The sequence below is a fragment of the Bombus terrestris genome, chromosome 10 (genome assembly GCF_910591885.1).
Source record: "Bombus terrestris chromosome 10, iyBomTerr1.2, whole genome shotgun sequence".
In the NCBI taxonomy this organism is placed as follows: Eukaryota; Metazoa; Arthropoda; class Insecta; order Hymenoptera; family Apidae; genus Bombus; species Bombus terrestris.
Window position 1 is genome coordinate 7,001,906 of NC_063278.1, and position 27,187 is coordinate 7,029,092.

A 27,187-nucleotide genomic window follows, 5' to 3' on the forward strand; every position below is an offset into this window, starting at 1 on the left:
GGTTTGTTTCCTGACTGTAACAACTTGGCGAGTATGCTCGTAACGCGTGTTTTCCCATAAATATAAGACTCGTTGATTTTCTACTCTAGAAACTTACGTTAACCGTTCACATGCACAAACGAACCTAATAAGATTAACGCGTATATCAGTACCTGGTATATCTTGGCTTCCCAACTAGGAAATCGGTGCAAGGGTGGAGTGGGTGGTCGGGGACCTTGCGCGCTTTGAGCCCAATTCATTCCTTCCCTGCTCGGCGTATAGATCTCCGCGTAATCGTGAATAGCCTCCGAGCTGCCACTGTCTCTGCTCGTCTCCGAGACTCCAGGTATATTCGGTAACATCACCAAGTTTTCCACCGCAGCAGCGAGCTCCTCCGAAAGCAAGCTACAGCGGAAAAAGAACGGCAAGCATAAAACACGGAACTAATTTAGCCAGCAAACGCATTTTAATCGCTTCGATAGATACACGATCAGCGACAGCCCCGTAGCGATGTGCTCGTGCCAATAAGAACGAAAGAAATAAAGGTAAAAAGTAAAAGAGAAGCTCTATACTGGAAGGCAACAGAGAACAAAGTATACACGGGGTCGATAGATCCCCGCAGGAAGTCTCAGGACGTTACAGGGTACCACAGTTTCGAGAGTCGGGCGCCGCTATCACGTCGTGAGACCTCCCAAGGAGAATCGAGACATATTTACGCGACGCTACAGGCTAACGAACGACGCGCAAGCAGAAGCGAAAGAAGCGATCATTACGAAAAGAAGCGAGATGTATGTAATAATGTACGTAGGCGCGAAGCGTCAGACGACGAAGGCTTCTCGCGAGATTCTACCTTGAATCCATGTTGGTGGTCGTGATCCCTCGTTGTATAGTTCCACAGGCGGACAGGTGTCTTCGGTGCTTTGTACCAGCTTGTGGTTCCGCTACGGCGCTTTGCACGCTTTCCGGTACCGTCTGCGGTGTTCCCTCCAAGCTTTCCGATCGTCTGCGTAACGTGGGGTCAACTTCCAGAGATAAGGATGCCCTTGTGGGTGCCTGAAACAACACGTACTTTGGTAAATGAATTTTTAAAATTCTTTCCCGATACTGAAGACTCTACGTACAGGTGGTTTCAGGCCGATATTGGTTATGTGATTTCTCAATAGCTCCAACTGCTGATTGCACTTGTTGTTCTGTTCCCTTAGGTGTTGGTTTTGCTGTTCCAGTTCCCTCAACTTATTGGTCACCCATTCCTTTATTCTCGCGGCTTTCGCCTCGACCTGCCTCGCGTCTTGAAGCCGTAACTGCCTCTGCAAGCGTTTCGTAATCGTTCGTAGATTATCAGTTATCTCGACCGTTCTTTGATACGGCGCGTTGTTTTATCATGACGCAACCGCGTTAGATTATCAGAATACTGATTCTGCAAAATTACTGATGAAATTAAATCCGTTTGTCGTATAGAATTCTTAGACGTTCGAAAGCAAGCTGATGCTACGAGGAACCTGACGAGGTTCCGATACGGCGGATCGATTCATATATTTCTCTCGGAAGAAACGTTTGGATTTGTTTGCATTACCTGTTCCTCGACCTGTGTTTCTAGCTTCGAGATGCAGGCACAATGTACATCCTCGATCTTGTCATTCTGCGTACCGGAAGTCGACGGCAGCGAATGCGGTGGAGAACCAACGCCGGATGTGCTCAAGCAGTATTCACCCTTCACTAGCCGCTCCTCCATCATCCGTACCTGTAATACATCCAACACGTCCTTCCAGTCGTCGCAAATCCGTTTATCCATCACGACAGATCGTTTTACTAACTTAATTCTCAACTTTCAACATCGTCGATCTCCGCTTTTGTCTCTTAAAGTACTCTTTAGCTCATGGCCCGGAAGACACTCATTCACCGATTCCTCCCCATAAAAACATTGTCTGCGCGAACCCTCTGGCCAGCCTACTTTCCAAACGATAACTAGAACTCCGTGAATTTCGTCGGTTCGGAAAGCGTCACGCGAGCATGCCACGTTTCCGGCGCGATCGAAGAAGCATGGCAGTGGCGTGGGATCGTCGAGTAAACAGCAATGACAAAGCGTGCAGAGCGAGAGAGAATGAGGGTGGGAAAGGGGAGGAGAAAAAGGAAGGGACGTTTGGCGTTGCGTGTGGACCTGGTGCACCCCTTTTCTGCCACGATGGTGGCAATGCTCGTTTTGCAGCAGCTGTCAAAAATCGATATCACGCTCACGCAATACGGATACGTAAGCGCTGCACTCCGCGCGTCCACCACTAAAGCAGGAAAAGGGGAGAGACAGAGAGCGATATTGAGAAAATCAATACGCCAACGGAGAAATCCTCTGGCCAAATGTTTTCCTCCTGGCACCGCGTGTGGTTGCATGTGCTCTGCCAATCATATCGATTACCCTTCGCGTTTTCACGTTCATTGTCGTCTTTTCTCCAGAGTCAAGGATCCCGTGATACTTCGCTTCTCTCTGTCGTTCGATCGCGTTCTTCTCCTTTTCAATAGCAAATTCAGAGATTCAGAGGAAAAGATTTTAGAGTTTGAGTCGAATCGGAATAAGAAGACGCGTTAAGCTTCGTATTTTCGGTTGCGAGATTGATCGAACAAGGCTGCACCGTTTGCGGACGATGAGTAAGAAAGCTGGGCCGCAACGCGAATCATCGCTGGCAGAGCAGTATTAATAGCACCGACATTCCACCGAATTGTCGTTCCAGATATTCGATCACTCTTTCACACCGAGCCAGCACACTGGCCCATTTCACTGTAAATCTCATCTGGCCACGTGCCGCATCGTTACTCTACACCCCCGATACAATTTATTCGACACGCGATACGACGATCGTACGTTCGATTCTTGTTTTTCCACCAACTTTTCCCAAGAAATCGTATCCTACCGAACGTTTAAAAAATACGATATTAGATGATTCCTTACCCAGGTTACGAGTGGCCATGATAGCCGATCGCGAGCTAATCAGAATCGACCAATGACCCCTTTAAACCCTTCGTTCCTCTCCTCGAGGGCTCTTGCTCGATTCTCGAGGACACTCCCATAAACAGCGAACCAGGACACGAGATTTCCCTTGTCTCGTAACCGCAACTCGAACGAGTCTCGGGGGATAAACTACGGTGATAAGGGTGCGCACGATGCCGATGATCGAACTGAACTGAACGAAACTAATGCGCGTAAACTCTTCGGCCTTTCCTGCGGCCGATGAGTCACGTTGGCTCGCAGCCAATGGCAGAATTCGTAGAGGTCCTCGTGTGCACACACGCCACCCCTCAGGCAAGTACGTCGGCCTGATAGTAGACGACAGACGGCGGCTCCTTCCTTAGGCTCTCTGCCGATTCGCAGCCTCTAACACCACCCGAGTCGGAGGGAAACCGATGAATACGCGACAGCCCGATCGCGAACACGTTCCACGTTGGCTCTACGTCTTGAGATTTATCGATCTGCTCCACGCTTGTATCTCGCAGGCCTGCGCCCGTCGTCACCACGCGACACGTTCTGCGATGAACGATCGTCCACGGGGTGTCTCATAGCGACACTGATCGCTGTATGGGAGGGACGAGCCTTCCGGTTGTCGACTTCTGAACGCACAAGTTGATTCGTCGCCGAGGATCGTAGGATTCACGGTTGCTGGCTTTTAATTATATCTAGCGGGTGGTACAGCAGTTCTTGGATTTCTCACTTTTAAAGCAGATTGTATTTAGAAATTGGCTATCTGCAAGCAATCAAATGGTCTGCGAAACTCTTTGTCTTTTTCAATGTTACTCGGTTCATTGGATTTCAATAGGGAAACAGAGGAAGGCAGACTTGGCAGTCGAGTCGGAGCTGTTTAATTCAGAGACAACGACCGGCTACGGCGAGTTTATCATTCGATCGAACGACTTCTGCGGACGTTTGAACTCTATCCGAAGATTTATCGATTCGTGTTGCGTCTCCGGAGGCACAACCCTGAAAGCGAAATACTGCGAAACTAGAAATAGCTGCTGGCTGGAATAATCTAATCCCATCCGCTGATCTACAGAAACGTCACGTCTGTTGCCATTTGCATTGTCTTTACGCATTCCTTTTTTCCCCCTTTGGTTTACTACCTTCTTGATAGAAGATCGCAATAACGTTTCATGAAAATTGGACCGATCCATTCAGGATACTAACCTAAAATAATAACTAAATCCACGGTATTACGAGCTTCTTGAACAAAATCGTATGCGTTCGGAAGCTTACAGGGACCTTTCAATGGCAAAGGGCCACTTTGTTTTCGTTGGCGAAGGGGACGCACGAATCATAGCGGGTTCCATGGGACGAGCTGAGAGGCTGGCTCCCTTATCTTTTCATGGTGGTTCGACGCACGTGCGCGTACACGCGACAAAGCGGTATCACCTCTCACGGACGCATCGTCGAATCGTGCTGGCTTCCCGCCAAAAGCAGCCCGTTAACGTGCATGTACATGCAGAAACATTCATTCAACTGCGATCGTCGGGGGGAACGAGCCGCGGAAAAAAAGGGAACAGACGACCACGACTGCGGCTGGCTAAATGGATCAACGACCGACGAACGCGTGAGAAACGCGTCGTCGACCGAGAAGGGCTCGACATTGTCCGCTATTCCGCGTATATCGCGCGACCTCCTCGTTAACGAGGAATTGCAAGAGGCTGAGAAGATTGGAATTTTGAGGCTCGAGTGGAGCTAGACGCGAGTTCTCCCAGAAAAAGTATAGTCCACGGTTTGAAAAGAACGTTTTTCAAAGACATAGCGAAAGAAATATTTGGAACATACACGAGGAACCTCGTTTGTCGTTTCTTTGTAAATAGATGCACGCGTAATATGTAAAGATATCTAAGGTATCCAAAGTATAGTGTCATTTACGATATTTCATAGATAAAGCAATCTTTTGCTCGAGTCTCATTTTTTCAATTATTTTAGTAAAGTTATGAAGTTGCATAAATATATAAATCCGCGGTCTATTTATCAGTAACCAAGAATATTTGCAGATATTATAATCGTATTCCACTCGTGACAAGTAAACACAAGGTATAGTTACAAACACTATTCTCTAAATTTGCCGTAATTTATGTTTTGCCACGAACGAACCTGTGAACTGTATAATTTTATCTTACTCACAATACCTTATTGCAAAGAAGTGAAATTCGAATATCACATCGCCAAGACTAAAGATAGCAACGCGCAACGAAATCAAGCGTTACATCGCTATGACTCAAGCCCAGCGAGAGAGGTACCGAAACCCTAGAGATTAAGCCGACCTGGATCGCACGACGAAGAAAGCCGCGACTCTACGGTGACTTTAAGAACCTTGTTCTCAAAGGGCAGATTCGGAGAATCGACGTTCGAAACAGGGGCTTCATCGTAGAGAAACAGCAACATCGAAACAAGTCCGGCGCCACGGCTGCTTTGAAATATTTAAAGGGGAACTGTACGCGGGGAGTAAGAAAGCAACGACTGCGCGTAAGTACCTTTATTTTGTTTGCTTGCGCGGCAGCTCACGGGAAACGTGGATTACTCATGAATTGGCTGCACGCCAATTCTATACGCGACACGTCCCGTCAAAGCGGGTCGTTAAGTCGACCCGCGTCCGCTAAGACGCTCTTCGTCTCTCGTTTCTTTCCTCGCGACGCTTCGTGTCCACGCACTCGTAGATCTGCTTGGATTCAATCTTGATCGAACACACTGATAAACCTGCATCTATACTGAGCACCAAGACACTTGTCTGGACATTGTCCTTACAACGGTCACGATCAAGAACATTTCTTGAACACTACCGATGAATATAATATAAATCGCTGTTCACCTAAAACGCTACGACGAATTCCCTTTCTTGAGAGAAACAGAGTTCGTTAAGAATTCTCCGTGATCCGTAAGATAGTTAAACATGGTGTCAACATCGAAGGGAGCAAGTCGAACTACAAACTACGCACGATCTTCTCGAACAGAACAAGACTAAAGAATCAAGAAGAACAACTGCGAAGAATGGCTTCGACAACCATGACCTCGAAGCTATGAAACTCGATTAAACGTGAAAATCAATAGGTATAAGGAAAAACTGGACGAGATGTTTGAATATAAAAGACAGTGTGTGTGGTGACTGGTGTCAAAGGGTTTTTACCTTTCATCGGTGTCACCTGCCGGTCTCCATAATTTTCAAGAACGCGCTGGTTCGTCGACGCCGCTGTCCCGACCGATTCTCCCCGTCACGATCGAGGGGTGCACCAAGGATCGAGGGCAAGAACGATCGCGGAAGATCTACCGCCGGCACCGGCACCGGATACACGTGGTTCACGAACGCCCGACTTTTTGGCCGAATTTCGAGGTCATAACAAAACGACGGTCTTGCCGGCCGGTCGTACGGCCATATTGTCGCTCTTCTCTCTCTTTCTCTCTCTTTGCTCTTCTTGCCTCTCGCGCTCTCCTCGTTCGTCCATCAACGGTTCCAGCTGGTCGTCTTTCTCCCGTTCTCGTGGTCCCCGTCTTTCTCGCCAGCCAAACGCAAAAATCAATGCGACGTAACATGCGCTCTGACACCCGGATCCTCCGGTGTACCGACCGAACTTTTACTCCCGAATTCTCTTTACTTCCAGGGTAAAGTAAACTTTTCGGTTCAATGTCGTTGCTTTGCAAATTATACGATTTCCTTTTTTGGTAGATCTTTGAAGAATCGACCAAGACAGAATTTAGAGATTAATTCGAAGGCTGCTGTCTATGTTTCGTAAATAACGTTCCGAATCGATGCACGTCTTCTTTCTTTCGTATCAAAAGGGAATTAATGTCGATTAAAGAAAACAGAGCAAACGAATCGGTGAGCTGGTATTCCATAGGATCGATTTATCGGAACATCGAATGCAAAGTTGTAAAGTTCCGAATTGCGATTGCCCACGGTTGGTACAAAGTCAGGGCCGGATGGTTTATGAAAATTTGAGTATCCGTCGGTAAATACCAGGCAACCGGGTTGCAAGGTCGGGGGAAAAAATCGATGCGAAACTCGGTAGAGACGATAGTCGGTGGGTTTCCTGGTGCACCCTCGAACAGTTGGTTATCTAGTCGGTAACGCAGTATCGATATTTTCACGTGGAACTCCGCCGTTTGATCGCTCACGTTGCGAAGCGTGATAAAACTAAGTAACAGTTAACCGCTTTTACGATATTTAAATATTCACTTAACAAGTGCTTTGTCGGTGAGGGGAGACTATTCGATGTTCCTATCTACGCTGGTAGGTGGAAGATCAGACACTTGGAACATCCGTCCATTAAGATACGACTCCATTCCGCGTATGTTCGGCTTCACAACTTATGCACGAACTTCTAATTAACCTGGTTCACTGAATTTAATGTTTTACGGCCCGATTAAAAGTCAGGATCTCCGGCAGAAACTCAGGGACAAGGTTCTGAAAAGGTCAAAGGGCGTGCATAGCTGCAACGCAACGCTCTCTTAAGCCACTCTATCGATTACACAAAATTATCTATAAATCTTATTGTATAATTTCTCCATTTCGTTGAACGATCGAAAGAAAAAGCGGCGCTCTAATTTCAGCCTCTAAAATATGATTTTTAGATAAGCTACTAAGGCTATACCGGAGAGTAAATTATAACGGAACACTCGGTATATAAAATACTGGCCTGATGGAGGCGAGTCATTAAAGCGGACGGTAGGACTTGCTAGGAACGTCGTTACCACTCGCTAAATTAATTATTTATCCTTGGTGTCTTCGGGCCAGTTGGTCGAGCATTAACCAACGACACTGGCGTTCCGTTAATAGCAGAGCTACAGCGCAATCATTTACACCGAATCGATTGGACGTTCGTGAGCTACGATGCCGTGAGACGAAACCGATTTACCAGCAGCGTTTCGATTTCTCTCAACGGCCTGAATCGATGTTTACGACCTGAAGGAAACGTTAACGAGCCGAGAATCGAAAGGATGATCGGTGTTCTTGAGCGAAAAGCGCAGAGGAGGAGAAATCTCTTCGAGATGACGAAACGATCGCGACTGGAAAATTTATTCTCACCTTGTCCTCCGCCTCGTCGGCTCGGCCCTCCGCTTCCAACACCCGCTGCTCGAGCTCCGAGAGCTGCAATAGAGAAAAGAAAATCAGTTAGTATTTCTAGATTCTACACCGGAACGAAACGGCGCTACTTTGGTATTTGAGAAATTAAGTTTACTAATGATTCATCACCATCGTTGCTTGCAAAATATATTTTTAAATAATTCTTTTCCACAGGGAATTTATTTAGACAGCAGAGAAAACGACGATCCAACACGTTCAGAGCCATCCTACGAAACGAGTCGTCGGGATACCGATAAAGCTACTCTGGAGCGCGTATTGTCCGCAAACAATGAACGCTTCGTGTCCATCGAGGCGAATGTTGGGTCTCGAGGAGCATGGACGCGTCTACCGTGTCGAGGAAAAAATGAAATATTCATAATCTGGCGTCAGCAGGCACGAGGAATCAAGAAGCAGTTCGCTGGTAAGCCGAAAGGAAAGAGGGGCCGCGATATCTCGCGTCATCTAATTTTCCTTCCAGCGGGAAAACTTCCATCAAACTTGGTTAAGTCCATAGCTCGACGCGTGGATGCCTGTCTGACGAGAGTTTAATGGATACCACGGACTCAAGCGGTGCCACAAAACTTGCTTGATCCGTCAAAGATTGATACGCGCCGCTCCTCCACCGACACGGACATATTTCTACATTTTCGCCCCGAGAATTGATTTCCTGCGAAAGATTTTTCAGCTCGATGCGAGATCTCAAAATTCTTGAATTTTTTCGTTCAAATACAAATACTTGAATTTGAACGTTTACGTCTAAATTGAAACTGCGAATGAGACAATAAATTCTACTCTATTCTACTATATTCTCTGTCTATCGTCACAATAAGGGATCACGACTGTGTTGGGCAGTATTTTTACTGTCGTATATCGACTCGTCTTCGGAGGAAGCTGGACGCCGGTGTCCCAGAAGACTCATGAGCGACGAAAAAACGTCGCGGCCGTCCGGTGCGCGAGCGGCGGCTATTTACGAAAATAATGGGTAATTCATTCGATACGCAGCCGTGATTTAAGTCTTCTTGGAATTAGCAGGGTGGCCCATTAAACCGGGCAGAGAATCAGACTCGCTCGTTGACTCTCTCTACCGTGGAACCGGCTAAAAAGTATTCCGTGGTTGACCCCTCGGGACAGTATGAATTGCTCTTAAAGCCGCGCCTCGACCCGTATATTAACCTCCGTTTTAATTAATCACCGAGTACCCGAGCACAGCGACGCCTGCGTTGTTTCGCCGCGCGTGCACCAGACAAAACCTTCCGTATTGGCGCGTGTTATATCGTCGAAAATTCCGCGGCTCGCTCGGCCACTATCGCCACTTTTCCCCGCAGCACAATTTATTCCGCGGCAAAACTGTTTATACAATAAGGGCCTCGGCACCGATCAAATAACCGGAGCGTTTATCGCGTCGTTCCTCCTCTCGCTGTTAACGAGAGAACGATTCATCGTTGCTGGTAATTGACACGGTGAAACGTGCGAAACCATCTGCTGCGAGGGCTGCCGCGGCGTTGCAACACTGCGTTGGAACGCGGCGCATGCTTTAGCATCGCTGATATATACGGCCACGGAGCGTACAAGTGTTAACGACTAGTCGATGTATCATGGTTGATTGGTAAATAATAGAACGCAGATGCATTTATAGCGGCGCCGGAACGCAAGTCGTAGATTCGACGGGACGAGCCAGCAGCGAATAGCGACAAAAGGCAGGGGAGAGCAAATGGGAGTCCTCCAATTATTCCGAGCAACTTTGCCGCCGATAAGCAACGGCACTCGCGACCCAATCACCGTGATGAAAGGCAGCAGAGCGCTCGACGAAGCGGTTGGCGACGCAAACAACCGCAAACACGGGGGTGGCGGAGCAGATAGCGAGGGCAAAGGGCGTCGAACGAGCGCACGAGACGTTCGATCCAGGGCTGGTCTACGTGCTGCAAGGGGCCGCGTGCGTGAGAATTCAGCCCTTCCTCGCGAAGACGGCTCGCTGGAAAGAAGCTGAACAGGCAGCCTACAGGAGGATCTCATCAGGAGGGTGCAGTTAGTAGCATCTGGCGTTGAGAGGGAGCGAAAAAAAAGGGGGAAAGTCAAGAGGGAGGAAGTACGAAAGGAGGGAAGAGGAGAAGAAGATGAGAAGAAAAGTACGAGAGCAAGAAAGGAAGTACGGTATCGAGGCGAAGGTAGGCAGAAACGTTCCTCGCAACGGGGTAGGCGCGGATTTCCTCTGGCGTTAAAGTCGCGGCTAGACTCGAGAAGAAAGAACGTCTGCGATGGAGGGTAAGGGCGGTACATTAGCCGCAAACGGGATACCAGGAGAATCTCTCAAACTGTCGTCAACGCTTAAGCTCTCCTTTTCTCCCGTTTTCTCTTCCCTTTCTCCCTTAGCTCGTTGTGCCCGCGATTCGGCAACGAACACGGCAATAAGGGCTTATGAAAATCGTGGCTCCTCGTCGTCGGGACTGCGCGTGTTCCGGTGATGTTTCGTCTTCTCCTAAGAAGAGAGAGAAAGAGGGAAAAGGACCCTTGCTTTCCTTCGTGAATACAGCCGACACCATGAATAGCAAACCGTTGAACGAAACTCGCTGTCAGGGTGGGCGTTCTCGTGAATCTTTTAGCGAACGACGAGGTGACTAGCGAAAGATCAAACGGTCTGTTAGATGGCAGGGCGCTACCGATGTTCCTTGGGAAGCTAACAGATTTCTCGCGAGCCTCGCGTTAAAGGAGAACGTTCCAAATTCTCGTGGATTTCGTTCGACTCGACCGACAACGGGAAGTTTTTCAAGTTTCGACGGAGAAACAGCTCCGTGGAGGAAAAGAGTGACGCCTTGCTGACGACGGTGCGAGGGTATGAGAAAGCAAGGTATATAACTCGCAATGCAAGAGTCGATCGTTATCGAGCCGTTACACGGCCACGAGAGGATGCATTCGTTATGGGAGCTCGTGCGTACTTCAGCTTTCGTTGAAAGCGAACAGGTGACGCGAACACAGGCAGCAGGAAAAGGGGTCGGGGAATTAAAGCGGGAAAAAAAGAAGTTGGCCCCGCGGCTAAATGAAAACGTCTGTGCGGTGGTATTCGACGTCGAGCGTGCCGTGGTATGGCTGGAATTCAAATCGAATCGATCTCGGGCAGTGGCTACGTCGAGTGAAGAGACAGAGAGGCGAACGCTCCACGAATTGATCGTTCCTTATGAACCGCGATTTAACAAATTTATTCCGCTTTGTTCTCCTTTAACCTCGTTACACTTCGATAAACGGGTCCTGCAATATCTTCTAGGCTTTTCTAAAGTTTCGAAAACCTGCGATAGATCTTCGCGATAGATCGGCCTCCTAGCAGCGTCTGACATTTACGAATTACGGCTGGCTATGCTCGGCGAGCTACCGATTCGTCACGAAACAAAAACATTTATCCTCGCCCGAAAAGGAGCGACTTTTAATCAGCGAATCCAACGACAAAAGGTTAATCGCGTCTGTAAAGTTCACGATTCACATCCCCGGCCACGCGTGTGAGCCACGTTCCATCCCCAAGGAGAGCACGCCGAGGATGATCACGAAACAGGTTGACGATGATTACGCTCGTTCACTGCACGAAGAGGCGACGCAAAAACCGCAGCGCGTCGAACGAACACGAGTGACCAGGAAAGCCACGCAACAGAGAAAAGTGGGCCAAACAGAGAGAAGAAGGCCAGCGGATTCGTTAGGGTTTAAGCAGTCGAAAAGGGGTTGGTTGGGGTAAGAAAGGGCGAGCGAGCAGAAGAACGCGAGAGCAGTCGGCCGAAACGATAACTCTCACCCCGCGGCGTTTTCTGAGAAGGGTGGAAAACGGTCGGAGAAGGGCACGAGGTTGGGATTGGTTCGTTAATGTTATCGGTGGGTCGCGTGATGCGAGACATAAAGCATCGTGCGCCTTCTTGAGTTTCGTTTCTCTTTGTGTCCCGACGAATTTATGGCGGGCCGATGGTGTCGCGTGAACGAAAAAGAACGCCGGTTGAAGGGAACCACGCTACACGCTCGCTACCGTGTTCGATTAATACCATTTCCCTTGGAAAAATCGTCACGCGACTCCACTCCCTCCGTCTTGCGAATGATACGTTTCTCGATAACGATACGCACCACGAATCGCGTTTCTTTCAACGTTTGACGAAGAATAGAAACCGATTCCTTTCGCGTTTGATCGGGCAAGTTTTTCTACGATATACGATATACGAATGGGACGTCATTGCAATCCACCGTAGATAGAATTTTTCTATCGTTTTTGACTTTTCTTTTCAAGCGTTAAAGTTTAAGCGTTACGCTTTATCTTTGTGCTACTCCGTATTGCTCTTTACATCTCGCGCTGTAAATTATATTCAACGGATCTCCTTAACGTTTCCCCTTCGGTTAAAGTCGCGAACACTGCGGAGCGGTAGGGCACGGTTCGCGAGAAAGGCAAACTCCAAGAACGCGTGCATTTTTTATGAACCGGTCCGGGCCGAGGTAGCGTGCAGGTCTTTACGGAAGCACATTAGCACTTCATGGGCTTCGCCGACCACCCTCGGAAAGAGCTTTCCTTGGGCCGAAATCCCACCGCCTACGGATCGCTCTCTCGTGCCTTGTATATTAATTATTTCGAGCGGAAAAGGGTACAACACGGTCGGCGCTCCCTCGAGAGCGGAACGGCAAGAAAATTACGTGGCCGTAGCCGGCGACACATCGCACCGTTGACCTAGATTCGTCACGTTCGCCGCGTTATCAGTTTCCATATCGATTCTATTAATTAATAACGTCGATTCATGTACGCGACCGGATAGATTATTATTCACGAGAATCGACGAGCCTGCATTAATAAACGAACGACCGACGAGCAACCGGTTATCGAACATCGCCGCGTGATTTATTCTTTTACGAGGTAGATTGGGTTAGAGATAATTGGAAAGGAGGATGAGACGTAAGAAGACGCTTCTAGCACGAGAGACAGACGAGTGTTAATATTGCAGGGTGATCGGAACGGTCTTCTATATCACGAACCAGCGTCGCGGGTCTATCGAGTCTCTGCATTTCGTTGGATCTTCTCTTTGAAACGTCATTAACGAAGATGTAAAGCGCTTTGTCTTTGTTAAGGGGATTTCACAACAATCGTAAGAATAATCAACTACCGGTTCATCATCCTTAAACGTATGCTTTTCGAAAGACGTTGCGCCCAATTTACGCGATGCAATTTGTGCCGGATATTTCAGTTAGACTGACAGGTAGACGAGGTTCAAAGAAAAGCCGGGATTAGGGAAACAGGAGAGAAACTAGTTCCACGATGTTTCCCGGCTGGTGACCGAAAGAAGGAAATTGTCACTTTCGGCTATTTTGCTGCGCGCTGACTTGCCACCGGATGGACTTTCAAAGTTAAATCTAATTCAACTTCCAATTTCAACTTCCACAATTTTCCTTCAACAAGCAGGCAAGTTCTCGCGGTGTCAACGAACTGTACGCGAAGCAGCAGAAAATTACTTTAATCTTCCTCCTGGCTCGTTCTCCTTCAACTTTCCTCGGATACATCGATCTTCCGTGAAACGTTCCATCGACACGGAGCAAAAACGCGCATAGCAATGTCGTAAAATTTTTCGCGAAAAGGCTTGAAGAGAATGCCGCGCTCACACCTACCGAGTTCTTTGTTTCATCCGTCTTTTATCAAAGTTTCTAAAAAAAAGTGTCTTTGAGAGGGATACTACCTGTTGTACCCTGTTCCACCTCCGGCAAAATTTCTTTTCGTTCACTGTTCCCATTATTACGGTCATCATCGTCGAAATTATCGCGGTGAAACCTACTTACGGTTCACCCTCGGCCCTGACCACCTCCAGCCTCTTTGTATTAATTGTTTGTTTAAGAAGCGACAACCTGTAAGCGCCCGAGGGGCCGTATTAATTCTCTTCCACCGCTTCTTTCAAACTTTTCCTTCTCTTACCGTTTTCTGGAACACCTGTTCTTCCTTCCTGACTTCCTAACTTTATTCAAACATATTTATCCATCGTTTCTACCTCGCTCTATGACAGCGAGAGAGAGAGAGAGAGAAGAAGATGGAGAGAGGAACACGAAAATTAATCACGCGAGCGACACGCGTCCATAAAAATCCCGAAGAGCGAACGGGGATTGGAGATCGTCGGAAAACGAAGCAAATTCCCGAGGATCGACCATTCCATGACGCATTACTTATTCAAAGCAGGTCACGCCGTTTGAATTTTTCCCAACTGAGAATCGTAAAAATAGGCCGTGAAAGATAAGGCGAGATTTCTCTTTCGGGCTTCCCGATTTCGCCACGGGAACGAGCGAAAGTTCTTTGCTATCCTCGTGAATATCCTTCGTCTCCTTAAGATTTCGTCGAGATGTGGACGCGAAACGGGACGCGCGCGCGGCACAGGCCTCGTTTCTACAAAAATCGATAACTCGATTTCCCGCACGGAGGATGATCATCGGCGGCGAGCCGCTCGCGAATTAATTTCCAACGATGAAAATTTCGTTAGCGGTTCCGCGTTATATTCGCGGTCGTCGGACAATGCTAGAGAGGACGGCCACGATCATATAATTCATCGCGTTCCTATTAGCGGCGCGGATCAATCAATTACATCAACCTAACGACCAGATCGCGATTAACAATCCGGTTGACCTTTTTCCGCTCGGCGAGTCGCAAAACGCGTGATTCCGAGCGCGCCACGTCGCCAGCCTGGCAAATTTGCCTCCACGGAATTTCCATCATCGTGATCTCTTCCAGGGAAACGTCATGTGTTATGCATTAATTTGGAACCGAGCGAACAGTCGCATCGAGATAGGCGGTTTATCGGATTAGAATTTGAAATCGGCTGGAGTTGTTCGCCTGGCGGGGACTGGGTTATTGCTATCGCTGGACTGTCCACGTTTAGACAAATTCAAATTTTTACGGATACAAGAAGTGGAACCTAAATACATAGAGATTTACCTTTTATATTTTGCATATTTCCGAGCATTACACGTGTCCCGTATATTTTTACCCGTTTAAATTTCCTCTATCTGTCTAGTTATCACCAATGTCGAGTCTCTTATTTTATAAGGATAAAGTTAAAAAAAGGATAACGTTTGGCTTTATGCGAAAAGAAAATTTACTTAACCTGTTAACTGCGGAATTTACTTTCAAAAATCTCTTACGGGGTGCGTAGTTAAAATCGAGCAATGACGAGTATACACGTCAAACACAGCGCAAATGCTCCCATCATAAATTTTATGAAAAAAGTATAGCAAAAGGAGGATTACATTTTTATTCGATAAAAAATTAACAATTTGTTGTCGAAAAAGGAATTGTTATTAAAAACTTACGGGGTGCGTAGTTAAAATCGAGAAATGACGAGTATATACGTCGAACGCAGGGCAAATGCTCCCATCATAAATTTTATGAAAAAGGTATAGCAAAAGGAGGATTACATTTTTATTCGATAAAAAATTAACAATTTGTTGTCGAAAAAGGAATTGTTATTAAAAACTTACGGGGTGCGTAGTTAAAATCGAGAAATGACGAGTATATACGTCGAACGCAGGGCAAATGCTCCCATCATAAATTTTATGAAAAAGGTATAGCAAGAGGAGGATTACATTTTTATTCGATAAAAAATTAACAATTCGTTGTCGAAAAAGGTATTGTTATTAAAAACTTAAAAATTGCCAAAAAATAATAAAATTCACAAACAAGAAAAATAAAAATAAATTTAAGAAATTCAGTTGATTCCAGTGCGACTTTTACCAAACAAAGTAACCACACAAAGTAACGCGACTCCTTACGGCTTCCAGCAGACGGCACATTTTCGAAATAGATTTGCTTCCGATAGTATAGCTGGTATAATGTTATATAAGCTGGTATAAAACACAAAACAATTCGGGGAATAGGCGATATACGCACCAAAGGGAATAATCAAATAATTAAACTTTTGTTTATAAAATACACATTAGGTTTACTGGCAGTATAAATGAAACATATCAGTAAACGTAATTTGTATTACCTTTTACTAAAATTTTCACGTTTTTATAGCAAATGGCAATTGTTTATTTCGCACAATGAGTATACGCGTCAACCGCACCGAAATAAAGTTTTGGATTGACGTCGCGTATACACGTGGAACGCAGTCAACTGGTAAAGAGATAAAATCGTACGTAAGGTACCTTCGAAAGTAATAAACGTGAAACAATGTGCACGAGATCTTCTGAGAATTAATCCAGCCTCCATCCTGTTTGAGCATTAAACGTTTAGATAATTTTTTAAGAAGAAAAGCTTTTATCGTTTTATCGCTTATGACGTTAAATCGGCGAGTGCCATCGAATTTCTCCGGGTAGTAAGTGGACAGGGGTTGACGCGTAAAAAATGGATAGGAAAATAATTCCAGTGGGCGTCCGCAAGCGGAATTGCATTGGGAATTGGGCACGTAGGCAGTCGAGAGGCGGAAAACGAGCGAGGGCCGCAACTCGTGTGTCGACCCAGCCACAGTGCAATAACAATAACGACGATCGTACTAACAATCGTGAGGACGACGATGACGGCGTTACCGCGTCGATAATAAAGCCTCGTCCACGGGACAATCGAATCTCGAGTGGAGAAAGAGGTGGAGTAGGAGGGCGAGCAGGAAGAAGCGGTGAACGCGACGACGATTCGATGCGACACACGCGCGAATAGCTGTGATTTTGTCGCGCGGAACTCGCGGCTCGTTTCCCTCTTTCTCGATGGTTCGAACGTTGGATTGCCAGGCAATCCGACTGGATGGTTTCCAGACTCCTTTTCGCACCTGAGAAGTTCTTGTAAAATTGAGGCAAATGCCTGGATTTTACCGCCGCGAGGGAACCCTGCGGCAAGAGGAGACTTGTTTCGTTATTGGAAATGATGCTCGTTGGATTTTGGATCGTACACTCCATTTTTTACATTGAAATTTGAAAATTTAAACCTTTTCTCGACAAGTTATCGCGTAAACGACATTCAGCCATTCCCAATCACCAATATTTCACCAAACAGAACCAATTTCCCATTTCTACTGTCATTGGTTTTTAAACCTTGCAAACGCTACGCAGAAAAATGTAATTTCTCCCTTTTCACCCCCCCTGTTGTTAGCACAAACTGGTTACACGTACGTCGTTATTTTCGTTGCACAATATCCGGGGAATTTAATTTTCATACACGGTATTGAAAGCCTGTTCGACCGCCGCTTAATTTGCGTGACGATCAACTCGATTTTTCGCGACGAACCGCGACGAAAATCGCCCATGGAAAATGCATTATATTTGCTTTATTTATTGCCGGTCGTGCGGTTAGATCGATTTATTTTGCATATCGAAAAGCTAGCCATGGTTGACGAAGTGCGCGCATTTTGTTTGCCCATCGCTCGTACGAAGCGGCCTTTTGCCAGCCTCGTGTACAACACGATCATGAATTTTTCAAGAACACGCATCACATTTTCTACGCACGGATATCGTTTGATCGAATTTTACAAACTTTCCCTTTGGTTTCTGCGCTGTTGCTGCTTCTACTATCCTTTGACTTTTTTTTTTTTTTCATTATTGGAATATTCGTTTATTAGCACTTTTTTTCTATCGCTATATCGCTGATACTTCCTTTTGGTCCATTTATTGAAAATTCTAGTACACGCGTGGTATATTTTAGTCGCGTTATAATCATATCGCATTGAAAAGATTACAATCTGTTAGGCAACTGTAAATGGCCGTATATTTAATTGGTACCGCAACTCTATGCTTTAATGTAGGGTCTCGCCATATCGTAGTGTCTGCTATACCTCCAGGGTAATTGCACGGATTGAAATATGCAGACTGTTCGTGCACGATGGTCACAGAACTTGGACGTATGCACAAATTCGCGCGACGGATCGACCGGCTGATAATTAAGTCTCTTGGGTGCGGAAGCAATCATGAATCCGGCCTTAAGTATCGTCTGCTGGAGATTCGTCGAGCCGGGTTACAGTCTGGGGAAACCATGGGAAAAGCTGAAGGATGGTAATTATCGAACTCGAGGAGACGAGAAACGAACGAACTTGTCTGCTAGCGATCGAATTGCTACAGCCACAATTTTGTTGGTCTCGAATCATTTCTCTAACATATACATTTTTGTTAAAACGCGCAGCAAAATAGTATGTGTAATGTACAATCGATAATTAAATTTGTCTGGCACCATCAGCCACGTTGATTGAACAGTCGGATCTTTCGATGTCCTCGATGATTGACACAGTTGGATCATGGTAGGCTGAATGTCGTAATTGGATCTCGCGAGTATAGCGGCGATAGTTGTCAGATCGGTCGACCACGGTCCCTAGATATCGGTTCTTGTCAACAGATGTCCCATCGGCTGGGTATTGTTAGCGAACTTGGGCAACAGAAATATCACCGATGTGTATATCTGTGTTCTGGTGAGGGAACTTGCAACCATCGTGTAGACACGCACGAACGTTGCTTCTCGATAGCATTGTTGACTCGATGATCGACCGCCGTTTACTTTGTATCTCGTGTGACGAATGATTCAGTGGTATTTCCTTAACCAATCATAATTTTGTTTGAAATCGTTTCAAGTTCGCTGGAACTTTATTGCGAAAGTTTTCGGAGAAGGATCCAATTAACGACTCGATGTTAAACAATAGTTTGGTGCATCAGGTGCTTTAACGCCGTCGTTGTAGGGCAAACGCGCCCAATTAATAAGGCAACGAACCACAGACTGGCCCCAATACCGTGCCATCCCTTGCCATATTATCTGCACACATTCGCTCTGGTTCGTTGTCTGTGCTTTCCCGCGCGACTACGACTCGGCTGGTCGCATTAAGCGTGAGTACACGAGTTGCCAAGTAGCTATCTGCATATTTACACGCGTTTCCCCGTGTACCGATAAAATCAGCCGCGCGCAACCTGCTCCGGAGGCAGCGGCAGCACTGCGGTGTCATAATCGTATTCCTTGAAATACCTGCGAGCATTTTGGAACCTCGTTACCGAAACGAAAGGTAAACACATGCCGGGAATCGAATCGAACTACCGCAGACCCTTATGGCTCTTTGAATCGTGCATCGATTAGGCTTGGTTTATAGTTGCCTCCTTTGAATACCGTTTTCTTTCTCCAACAATCGTCCTCTTCTTGTTTCGCGATTTGTGTTTGTTTTGTCAGAACGTTGTATATACGACTTCTTTCTTTTTTATTAGGCGAATAACGAGACACATTTAATTAACGACGATTTAGTTATCGAAGTGATTCCATCGCAAATTCGACACTGGCCAACGGAAATCGGTTCACTAGCGATATCGATATCGGGAACATGCATGTACTCCAGAGGGAACGCGTGGCGCGGTATCATCCACGGTTATATACGCGTGCACTTAACGCTTGCAATTTTTAATTACGCTCTCCGGCAGAATTTGCCGGAGTGCTGCAAGTTTTACGATAATTTCGGGCTATAATTCGTTCTACCGCGCGATCCACCCCTGGTTAGGAATTTTATGTTAGTCCCCCTTGTCCCCTTCTTTTTTTTATACCATACAAACTAGCGGACAGTGTAGTCCGCGATCGCGGCAGTAATTAAACACGTCCGACGTAAAACCGCAAAAATTCGTGGAACGAGGACGTTGGAGAAGTAGAGGGACGTAGTCTATGAAGAAGCGAGTGTATGGACGCGATATCGATGGTCCCCTTTCCGGTATCGTATTTAATTTTTCCTCCCGTAAGCCAATTAAAGTAAATACGCTTCTGGTTCTGTAGGTATTTGGTGGAGGATCGTAGGGTCGGCTTTTCGGTCACGCGTGAAATAAATGCGGGGTTGGAAAGCTAGCGAAAGTGGCTGTAATAAATCTTGGAAACGACAGAAAGCGGGAGAAAAAAAAGGAAAGGAAAGGAAAGTAACGCGTAGAAAGGGGAACGTCTTCGCTCGGTTACCGCGGGATGACGATCGCGAACGTTCATTCGTTACCTTTTACTGCCTGATAGTTAATGCGTTTCAACGGCAGAGATTCCTCCTCGATCGAGTTCCCAGTTACGAAATATTCGATGAAGATGACGGAGAGCGTGTCTCTCAGTTGATAAGCGACGCTGTGTCACGATAACTGGAATGTGAAGCGGCCGTTTGATGGGAGAAATCGGCCGGGCATGTCAGTTCACGCGAATAATGCTCGCTTGTGCTCTCTTCCTTGTATATTCGTTCGGTCGTTTAATAGCCTTTTACATAAAGTACGAATTCGCGCGAGTCAGACATCCGAGAAGGTCAGGGGCCATCGACGAAGCAATCTTACGGGATCATTGGATAGCTGGCTGGTTTACACTCAGCCAGAATTTCAATGCTAATGCGTGGCTTCGCAGACCGTGCTTCCCTTTGACCGTGTTGCTGGAACGAGTATCCATTTTCATAAAGCTGGCTGCATAATTCCTTTAACCAGGCAGCTTAATGGGTTCATTTTCTAGTAGAATATCGAGTTTCTACGCTAAGCTATCTATCGTAAAATATGGATAAACGTTTTAGCATAAAGAGCCTTTGCCATTTTACTGTAACAGAGAAAAGAATTCGACAGCAAAGCCACGCGCGAATGCATGAAAGAAACGAATGGAGATGCGCGAGGGCGGTTTAAACGGTTATCGGTGTGAGAGGATGGTCATGCGAATCGTTCTCCATCGATGGGACGAGAAACGAACGAAGGATCTTCGCCCGGAGGTCGACAGGGTGGATGGAGAGGTTCGAGAGAAGAATCGTTCGGGGCGCGAGATAAAGAAACGAGGCACCCAGATGCGTCCCGCGTGTTTTATTGCCCGTTACGCGACCAGGCCACGATAGATGTCGATATGGTTTCTCGTGTGTTTCTTCCGGATCCCTGAAATTCAAGTGGGTTTGAGAGTTCGAATAAATTCTAGTCGTTCGCGCGATTTTTCCTTTCCCCTCGGTCGAAATTCGATTTGATTGAGCCTGGATGTTTCGCGTTGTCCGCGAGTCGAGATAATAGTTCGAGGGAGATGCTCATAGGCTCTTTTCTATTCCACGGTTGATCTCGGAGAATGTGGTGAATGGCCGAAGAGAAAGCCGAGATGCAGAAGAGCAGTCGAAGCTGGAGAAGATTGTTAAATTCGAAGTAGAAGTGAATCTCGTGAATGGAGAATTCGACGGTCAATTATTTCAGTAACAAAATGAACTTGTGGGGGCGATCGTCCGCGATAATTTGAAATATTTGGTGCCGCGTGTTGCCAGCTGCAGACACGCCGGCTGTTCACCAATGCGGAAGGTGCGCGGCCACGGTTTCAAGGTCACCGGCACCTGTCCGTTCGGCCGCATACCGGCTGGTTAGCAACCTGCCCAGGCACTTTCTCCGTTTCCCCGGCTGATATTATGCCCGCACGCACGGTAGGCAACCGAGCGTGCTCGCCTCGTTATGCATTTTTCAATGAGGCGGGTGTCCGCCTCGAGCGAGCCGCCCTTGACTTCGTCCGTGGCCCCTAACCCTCTCCACCGAGCTTCCTCTTTTCTTTCCATCTCTTGCTTTTTTATACCCGCAGCGCGTTAATTCTCGAATAACTCGTCAAATATGCACTCGATTACCTTTCCGAGACAGGGTTTAACAGCATCGCGTGCGGTTTTTTCGCTCAGTCGACTGCTAATTTCATGTGTTTGTCGTGCGTCGCAGTAACAGAAGATGCAACAGACATTCCTCTCGTCTAGCAAATACTCGATGAGTATACTCGACGTATTACGAATTTTTATGTATCTTCGTACGTCTTTATATATTTTATATACATTTTATTGGTTTGGCAACTAAGGAATGCGGATTTTGTCATTAGTTAGCATTGACAAAATCCACATTTTCTTAGTTGCCAGCCCATACGACCCGCATTTTCTTAGTTGCCAGCCCATACGACCCGCATTTTCTTAGTTGCCAGCCCATACGACCCGAATTTTCTTAGTTGCCAGCCCATACGACCCGCATTTTCTTAGTTGCCAGTCCATACGACCCGCATTTTCTTAGTCGCCGACGCAATAAAATTCGCATTTTCATGAACTTTGCCAAATGGATGATAAATTGGTTCCTAAACAGGTATCCCTCTCGCCTAGCAAATGGTCGACGAGTATACTCGACGTATTACGAATCTTTACGTATCTTCGTACGTCTTTATGTATTTTATATACATTTTATTGGTTCGGCAACTAAGGAAATGCGGATTTTGTCTCTCACGTCTACGTGGATATCGTAGAACAATGTGTCGATAGTTTAGAATAGCGCAGGTCCAAATTTCGAGTACCTACAACGGTATATAGTAAATCCTGCACCACAATTTTCAGTGAAACTTCAATTCACTGCGATTAAGTGGTCCCAGACTGATTACAGAATGGAGTAAAAACAACCGAAGTCGGGGAACAGGTACGGTACAATACCAGTTTTCTCCTCCGCACAACCCTTATATTTTTTCCCTCGCATCGTGAATTTCGCCGGTGACCTCGTGCACGGGGGAGGGATTTCCTCGATGGAGACGGTCGAAAAACTGGAAAAACATGCCTTTCAACTTTGCCGTGTATCCCTGCAGGAATATCCGCGGATTCCAGGGGTGGGAACGGTCCAAGGGCTCCGAGGCTTTACCACCCTTCGCGTGGTCGCCTAAGCGGCTTTTTGCGGGACGAGCGGCTCTATTTCTCGCACGATTCGGAGAAATATGGGACCTTCGTTGACCATCGAGGGATCGAGGTGGCTTGTACTAATTGAACCTCCTATCTAAAAAGAAACGCCGTGAAGAGCGTGGCGCGAAAAACGCTCTTCGACGTTTAACGTTAGCGGATAAGCGACTAATTGGATAGTTGACGATGAAAGTGAAATTGCTTGGCAAATAGAATCAACGATGCCGTTAAATTGGAATTCACACGGAGCTTCGTTCGAACGAATTGCAGAGCTTTTTTAAAGTTCAAAGTGTGTCACTCTTAATGTACAACACTCGCACGAGTTTGGGGATTTGTTTAAACAGAGAATCGAATCAGAAGTTGCTCAAAGGATCGCCGCAAAGGACTGAGTAACTCTATCCAGTGTGTGTGCGAATGCAGCGGCAAGAAGCAGCAAGCAAGGAAACAGGTTAATCTGCGAAATTCGATTTCGAAATTTGCTCATCCACGGAAGCAGAGCGAAAATCGAGCTACGTTTGCGGTTTTCGTCCTCTGGCAGGATGTACATATATCACAGCTGGTATAATCGAGTCGGACGGTTCGTTCCGACGAGATTGAATTAGAAAGCGTGCCGCGCTCTCGGATGTTGTCGCTCCTCTTGACGGATTAAGATGGAACCGCGTTGGACACATAAAAATGGATGGACCGACGGAGGACAAGGTGGAAAGAACAGCTAAGGGGATCGGAGAGCATCGAAATAAGGGACAGGGATCTTCGATCTCGCTAAGTAACGAGCCTTATCGCTCCCACCGCGAGCAGAAGCTTCTGCGATCAATATTTGAATAAAGCGATTCGTCGGTGGAGAAATATTTGACGGCGAACCCCGAGCAAACAACGAGAAATCAAGACTCCGCTTTCCGGAAAGAGAGAAACAGAAAGAGAAAGAGAGAAAGTTCTTTTTCCCATTTCGAGATCGCTTTTCCATTTCGTTAAAAGGCTGCAGAATATCGTTAGCAGGAATCGTTCCAAGTGTTTCGCCTTTGAACCGGCTATAATTGCTCGGTGCTCGTAAATTTCCGCGAAATGTACGCGCGAGGACAGCGTTAATGATTCTCGGATCGCATGGGTAATGTCGGGATAAGTCCTCTGGAAGGTACGTAGAAACGTAGAAGAGGCGGTACAGCCGTGAGAGGAGAAAGAAAAAGAAAAGTAGTATATTCAAGAGGCGAAAGAGAGGGGTATAAGCCACCCTACTCTATCTATTTCTATTTTCTGCTTCTCAGAGAAGTTATCGGGCCGGATGAGTCTGTGCTTAGAGGGGGCTGGAGAGTCGAGCTGGAAGAGCCGCCACGCCAGCCGCGCTCTTATTATATCGATGGCATCAAGCCGCCCTAGAAAAGCCCCTGATATATTCTCACGATTTTCCGACAAAGCGTTCTGCCGTTTCGCGCCAAAGTGCTCGCGAATAGTCTCATTTTTAACAAGGGATGCGAGGAGGGAGCTGTTGTTCGTCGCGAACGCTTCCCGGTCAGGGGTGCGCAACCACGATGCTTCTCTTCGGTTAAAGGATGCGCCGTGCCTGTAACTTTTATCTCCGGTAGGTTTTCCCAAAATTCGAGACAGCCTATTTTGAAGTTCCGTTAATGTTCCTTGATTATTATACCTGCCGAGAGCGAATACCTAACCATATTGCAATTACCAACTTCCAAAGACTCCTGCTCGAGTTCTATTCGGAAAGCTATAAGTCAGGCGCCTAGAGATCTTCGAAGGATCTACGTGCCTCCGGTTGCGCGAGACAGCCGAGGAAACACGCTTCCTCAGACGAGGCGAGCGTGGAATCCGATTCCGGAGGGTGGTCTATTTACCGAAGAAGAAGGAGCGGAAGAAGCAAGACGGTTAGCCGGTGCACGAGCGATATTTGTTTCCGTCCTTCGACCGACTGATTCTCCAATTCGAGCTACACGATTCATTACGTTTGTCACCGCTCCTGTCTTATATCGTATTATACTTGGTCATCGTTCACGGAACTTGACGGTTTGGTTCTCTCTCGTTAGTTGGCCATTTACTCGTTGTTGCTTGTCTATCCAAAAATTGAAATCGATCTCGAGCTAGCGGTTAACGAGTTACGCAAACGTTTTTCTTAATTTCCAGGTACGTCTACGCTTACGATGCCTGCACTCTCCGAGTTTTTCGCTCCAACTTCCATCAAATTATTGGCAAGATAAACCCTTAGAATTTTTGCCGAATTTCCTCGCAGCAACTTTCAGAAGATGGAAACTCGGCAATGAAGGGTTAAGATAATATTTTTATATAATAGAGGAGGGTGGCGTTGCGCACCTCTGCCTTCGTCGAGCGGAAGTTGGCGTTCACGAAGTCGCTGCCAACGCAATTTCAGCCAGCTGGACGTTTGCCGCGCTAAGCGATACGAGCAGCCATAGACAGAGAGAATTTTTCATCCGTTAAGACGCAACCCCCGGAGAAAGGGTCGATCCGGCGGTGCAACGACTACGGGCTATACGGAAGCTTTATCATCGTCGTCGTTGTCACCCGTCGTTTCGAGCTTTTCCGCGTAGCTTACCAACTGTTAGCCATAAACCGGAAAAACGATGACACGGAACGTTTTAAATCCAAACGCAAAGTGACTGTCCCAGTATTAGAACCAAGTAGTTGCTCCCATTTCCATCCGCATTCAAGCGGATGAGAAATAGCCGTACGTGTTGCGGGTTTACAGAGACTCTTCTATGCATATAGAATATTTTTTATGAGTACGAATCGATAGAACGAAGTCTCGATAACCGATTCTAATTTCCCCCGAAACTTTTTGCATTATATCGGCAGCGACTTTCTTCCGTGACCTCGGCTCCAGCGAATTTCCTCCTCGAAGCGAATTTCCTATCCAGAGAGGAGTTTTCGAAGAGCATCCCAGCCAGATCCGGATCGTTGGAAATTAATCTGGTCGCTCGGGAAATCCGGCATATATTCTTAACCGCGCGCGGATCTCGAATCGCTTCTCGATCCGTTATCCATTTGCGAATCTTCGCTCGGCTTCGATATCGGGCCAAAGAAAACGCTAATTGCGCGACTAATTGCGAAGACGCTGAACACCAGACTGTATCTCCCGTGACAAAGGTAATTGCACGGTAACGAAGAGACAATTAACTGCTCCATTCTCGCGGACAAATGGTCCCGCATTACCGGTGTCCCCTTTACACGCCTAAACACAGCAACAGAGGCTGGTGCGCGGATGCAGAGGAAGGTGGTCGCGTTATTTAAGCGTTATTTTACGCGGCCAAGCTTTGCCTATGCAAATCCACGTCGGCGGATTATGTATTCCATGCATAAATTATAAATACGACATAGGTACATGGCAGCGGCGCAAAATTTTTACTCTCTTCCGCTTTGTCGAACGTCCTTGCGTCTCGTTTCGACGTTGCGTTCTCTTTATGAATGCCAAAGATCTTCCCTTCAGCAACTAGAGAAACCTTGCTGTTCCATCGAACGAAGATCTTCAAGGAATGATCCTCGTTATGGAAAATTTATTCGCGATTCTGTGCAGCGTGTGATTTGTACGGTTTGTAAATCGTTTCAAGATTGCAGATAAAAGTATCACGTTCGTACAAACTGGCAACAGCTTGTAACGTTTTGTAAACAGGCTTGGACGCCATCGTTGGCCGATCAAAGTTCAAAAAATCGCGTTAACACGGTCGTATTTTACGCACGAATGTGACGTTAATGGATCTCTTTGAACCTTGTTTAATCTTTCTCTGGGTGGGGAAAAAAGCAAAAAAGGAGGAAACGCGTCGCGGGGATGGTTAATTCGTTCTTTTTAGCGTCAATTACTCGGTCGCCGACGATTTTTCCCGCGCACTCCAATGAATTGCACGCGCGTCGAAGTAATGAAAAATAAAGGGGCGAAGTCGCAGCCTTAACAAACGCCAATTAAAATGAAAATAGCCACGACGTAGCAGCGAACCTCGCGGAACAAACCGGCTCAGGTCGAGGAGAGGGCGGTTTATAATTTCGCCGTGCTTTTCCGCGGCCATCGGGCATGAATGTTTCATGAGCTCCGCTGAAAACGTTCAAATCAGAAACAGCTGCCGCCGAGGAAAAGATCAACCGTGTCGTGACCCGTGAAACGTCCAGGTGAAAAATGTGCTTGTAACCGTAAGAGAAAAGAAGAGGCAGAACCGTCCAAAAATTTGTAAAATATCCTGTCTTCGAATTTCGTCGTATTTTACACGACTCGAATAAGACGAAGATTCGAAGATCGAGCACCGATGGCCGACGAGGAAATCTACCAAAACGGAGAAGAGGGGAGGGAGGGAGGGAGGGAAAGAAAGTGGAGAAAGAAAAAGTCAGCGAAAGAGATTGAATCTATCGTGCAGAAGCGAATAAAGCTTTGCCGTTCGGCAGACGTTCTATCTTTTCGGAATCTGTCGCGCGGCAGCTTTGCCCGATCATTGGGAGCTTTTGCTTTTTTCCCTCCTCTTCCCTTCCTAACTCGACTAAAAGCAGAAAAATGCAGAACGCGCGGAGACAGCTGGTGGCGAGCGAAAAAAGGCA

At 46.8% G+C, this 27,187-nt stretch overlaps 1 protein-coding gene across 13 annotated transcripts in view; it reads right to left on the reverse strand.

Moving 5' to 3' along the window:
* Positions 1-27,187, reverse strand: part of LOC100644687 (uncharacterized protein CG43867) — a 98,871-nt gene that overhangs the window by 7,605 nt on the left and 64,079 nt on the right. For 10 of the 13 annotated variants that reach the window (XM_012312588.3, XM_012312592.3, XM_012312590.3 and 7 more), the window contains 5 exons: positions 8,010-8,072; positions 1,553-1,720; positions 1,101-1,286; positions 830-1,032; positions 153-384 (listed from right to left, as the gene is read on the reverse strand). In XM_012312588.3, the coding sequence (XP_012167978.1) occupies positions 153-384; positions 830-1,032; positions 1,101-1,286; positions 1,553-1,720; positions 8,010-8,072 (852 nt within the window). Of the gene's footprint in view, positions 1-152; positions 385-829; positions 1,033-1,100; positions 1,287-1,552; positions 1,721-1,793; positions 1,939-2,920; positions 3,157-6,113; positions 6,392-8,009; positions 8,073-27,187 lie in introns of those variants that run through there. The other 3 variants (XM_048409216.1, XM_020865094.2, XM_020865095.2) reach the window with 3 other exon arrangements.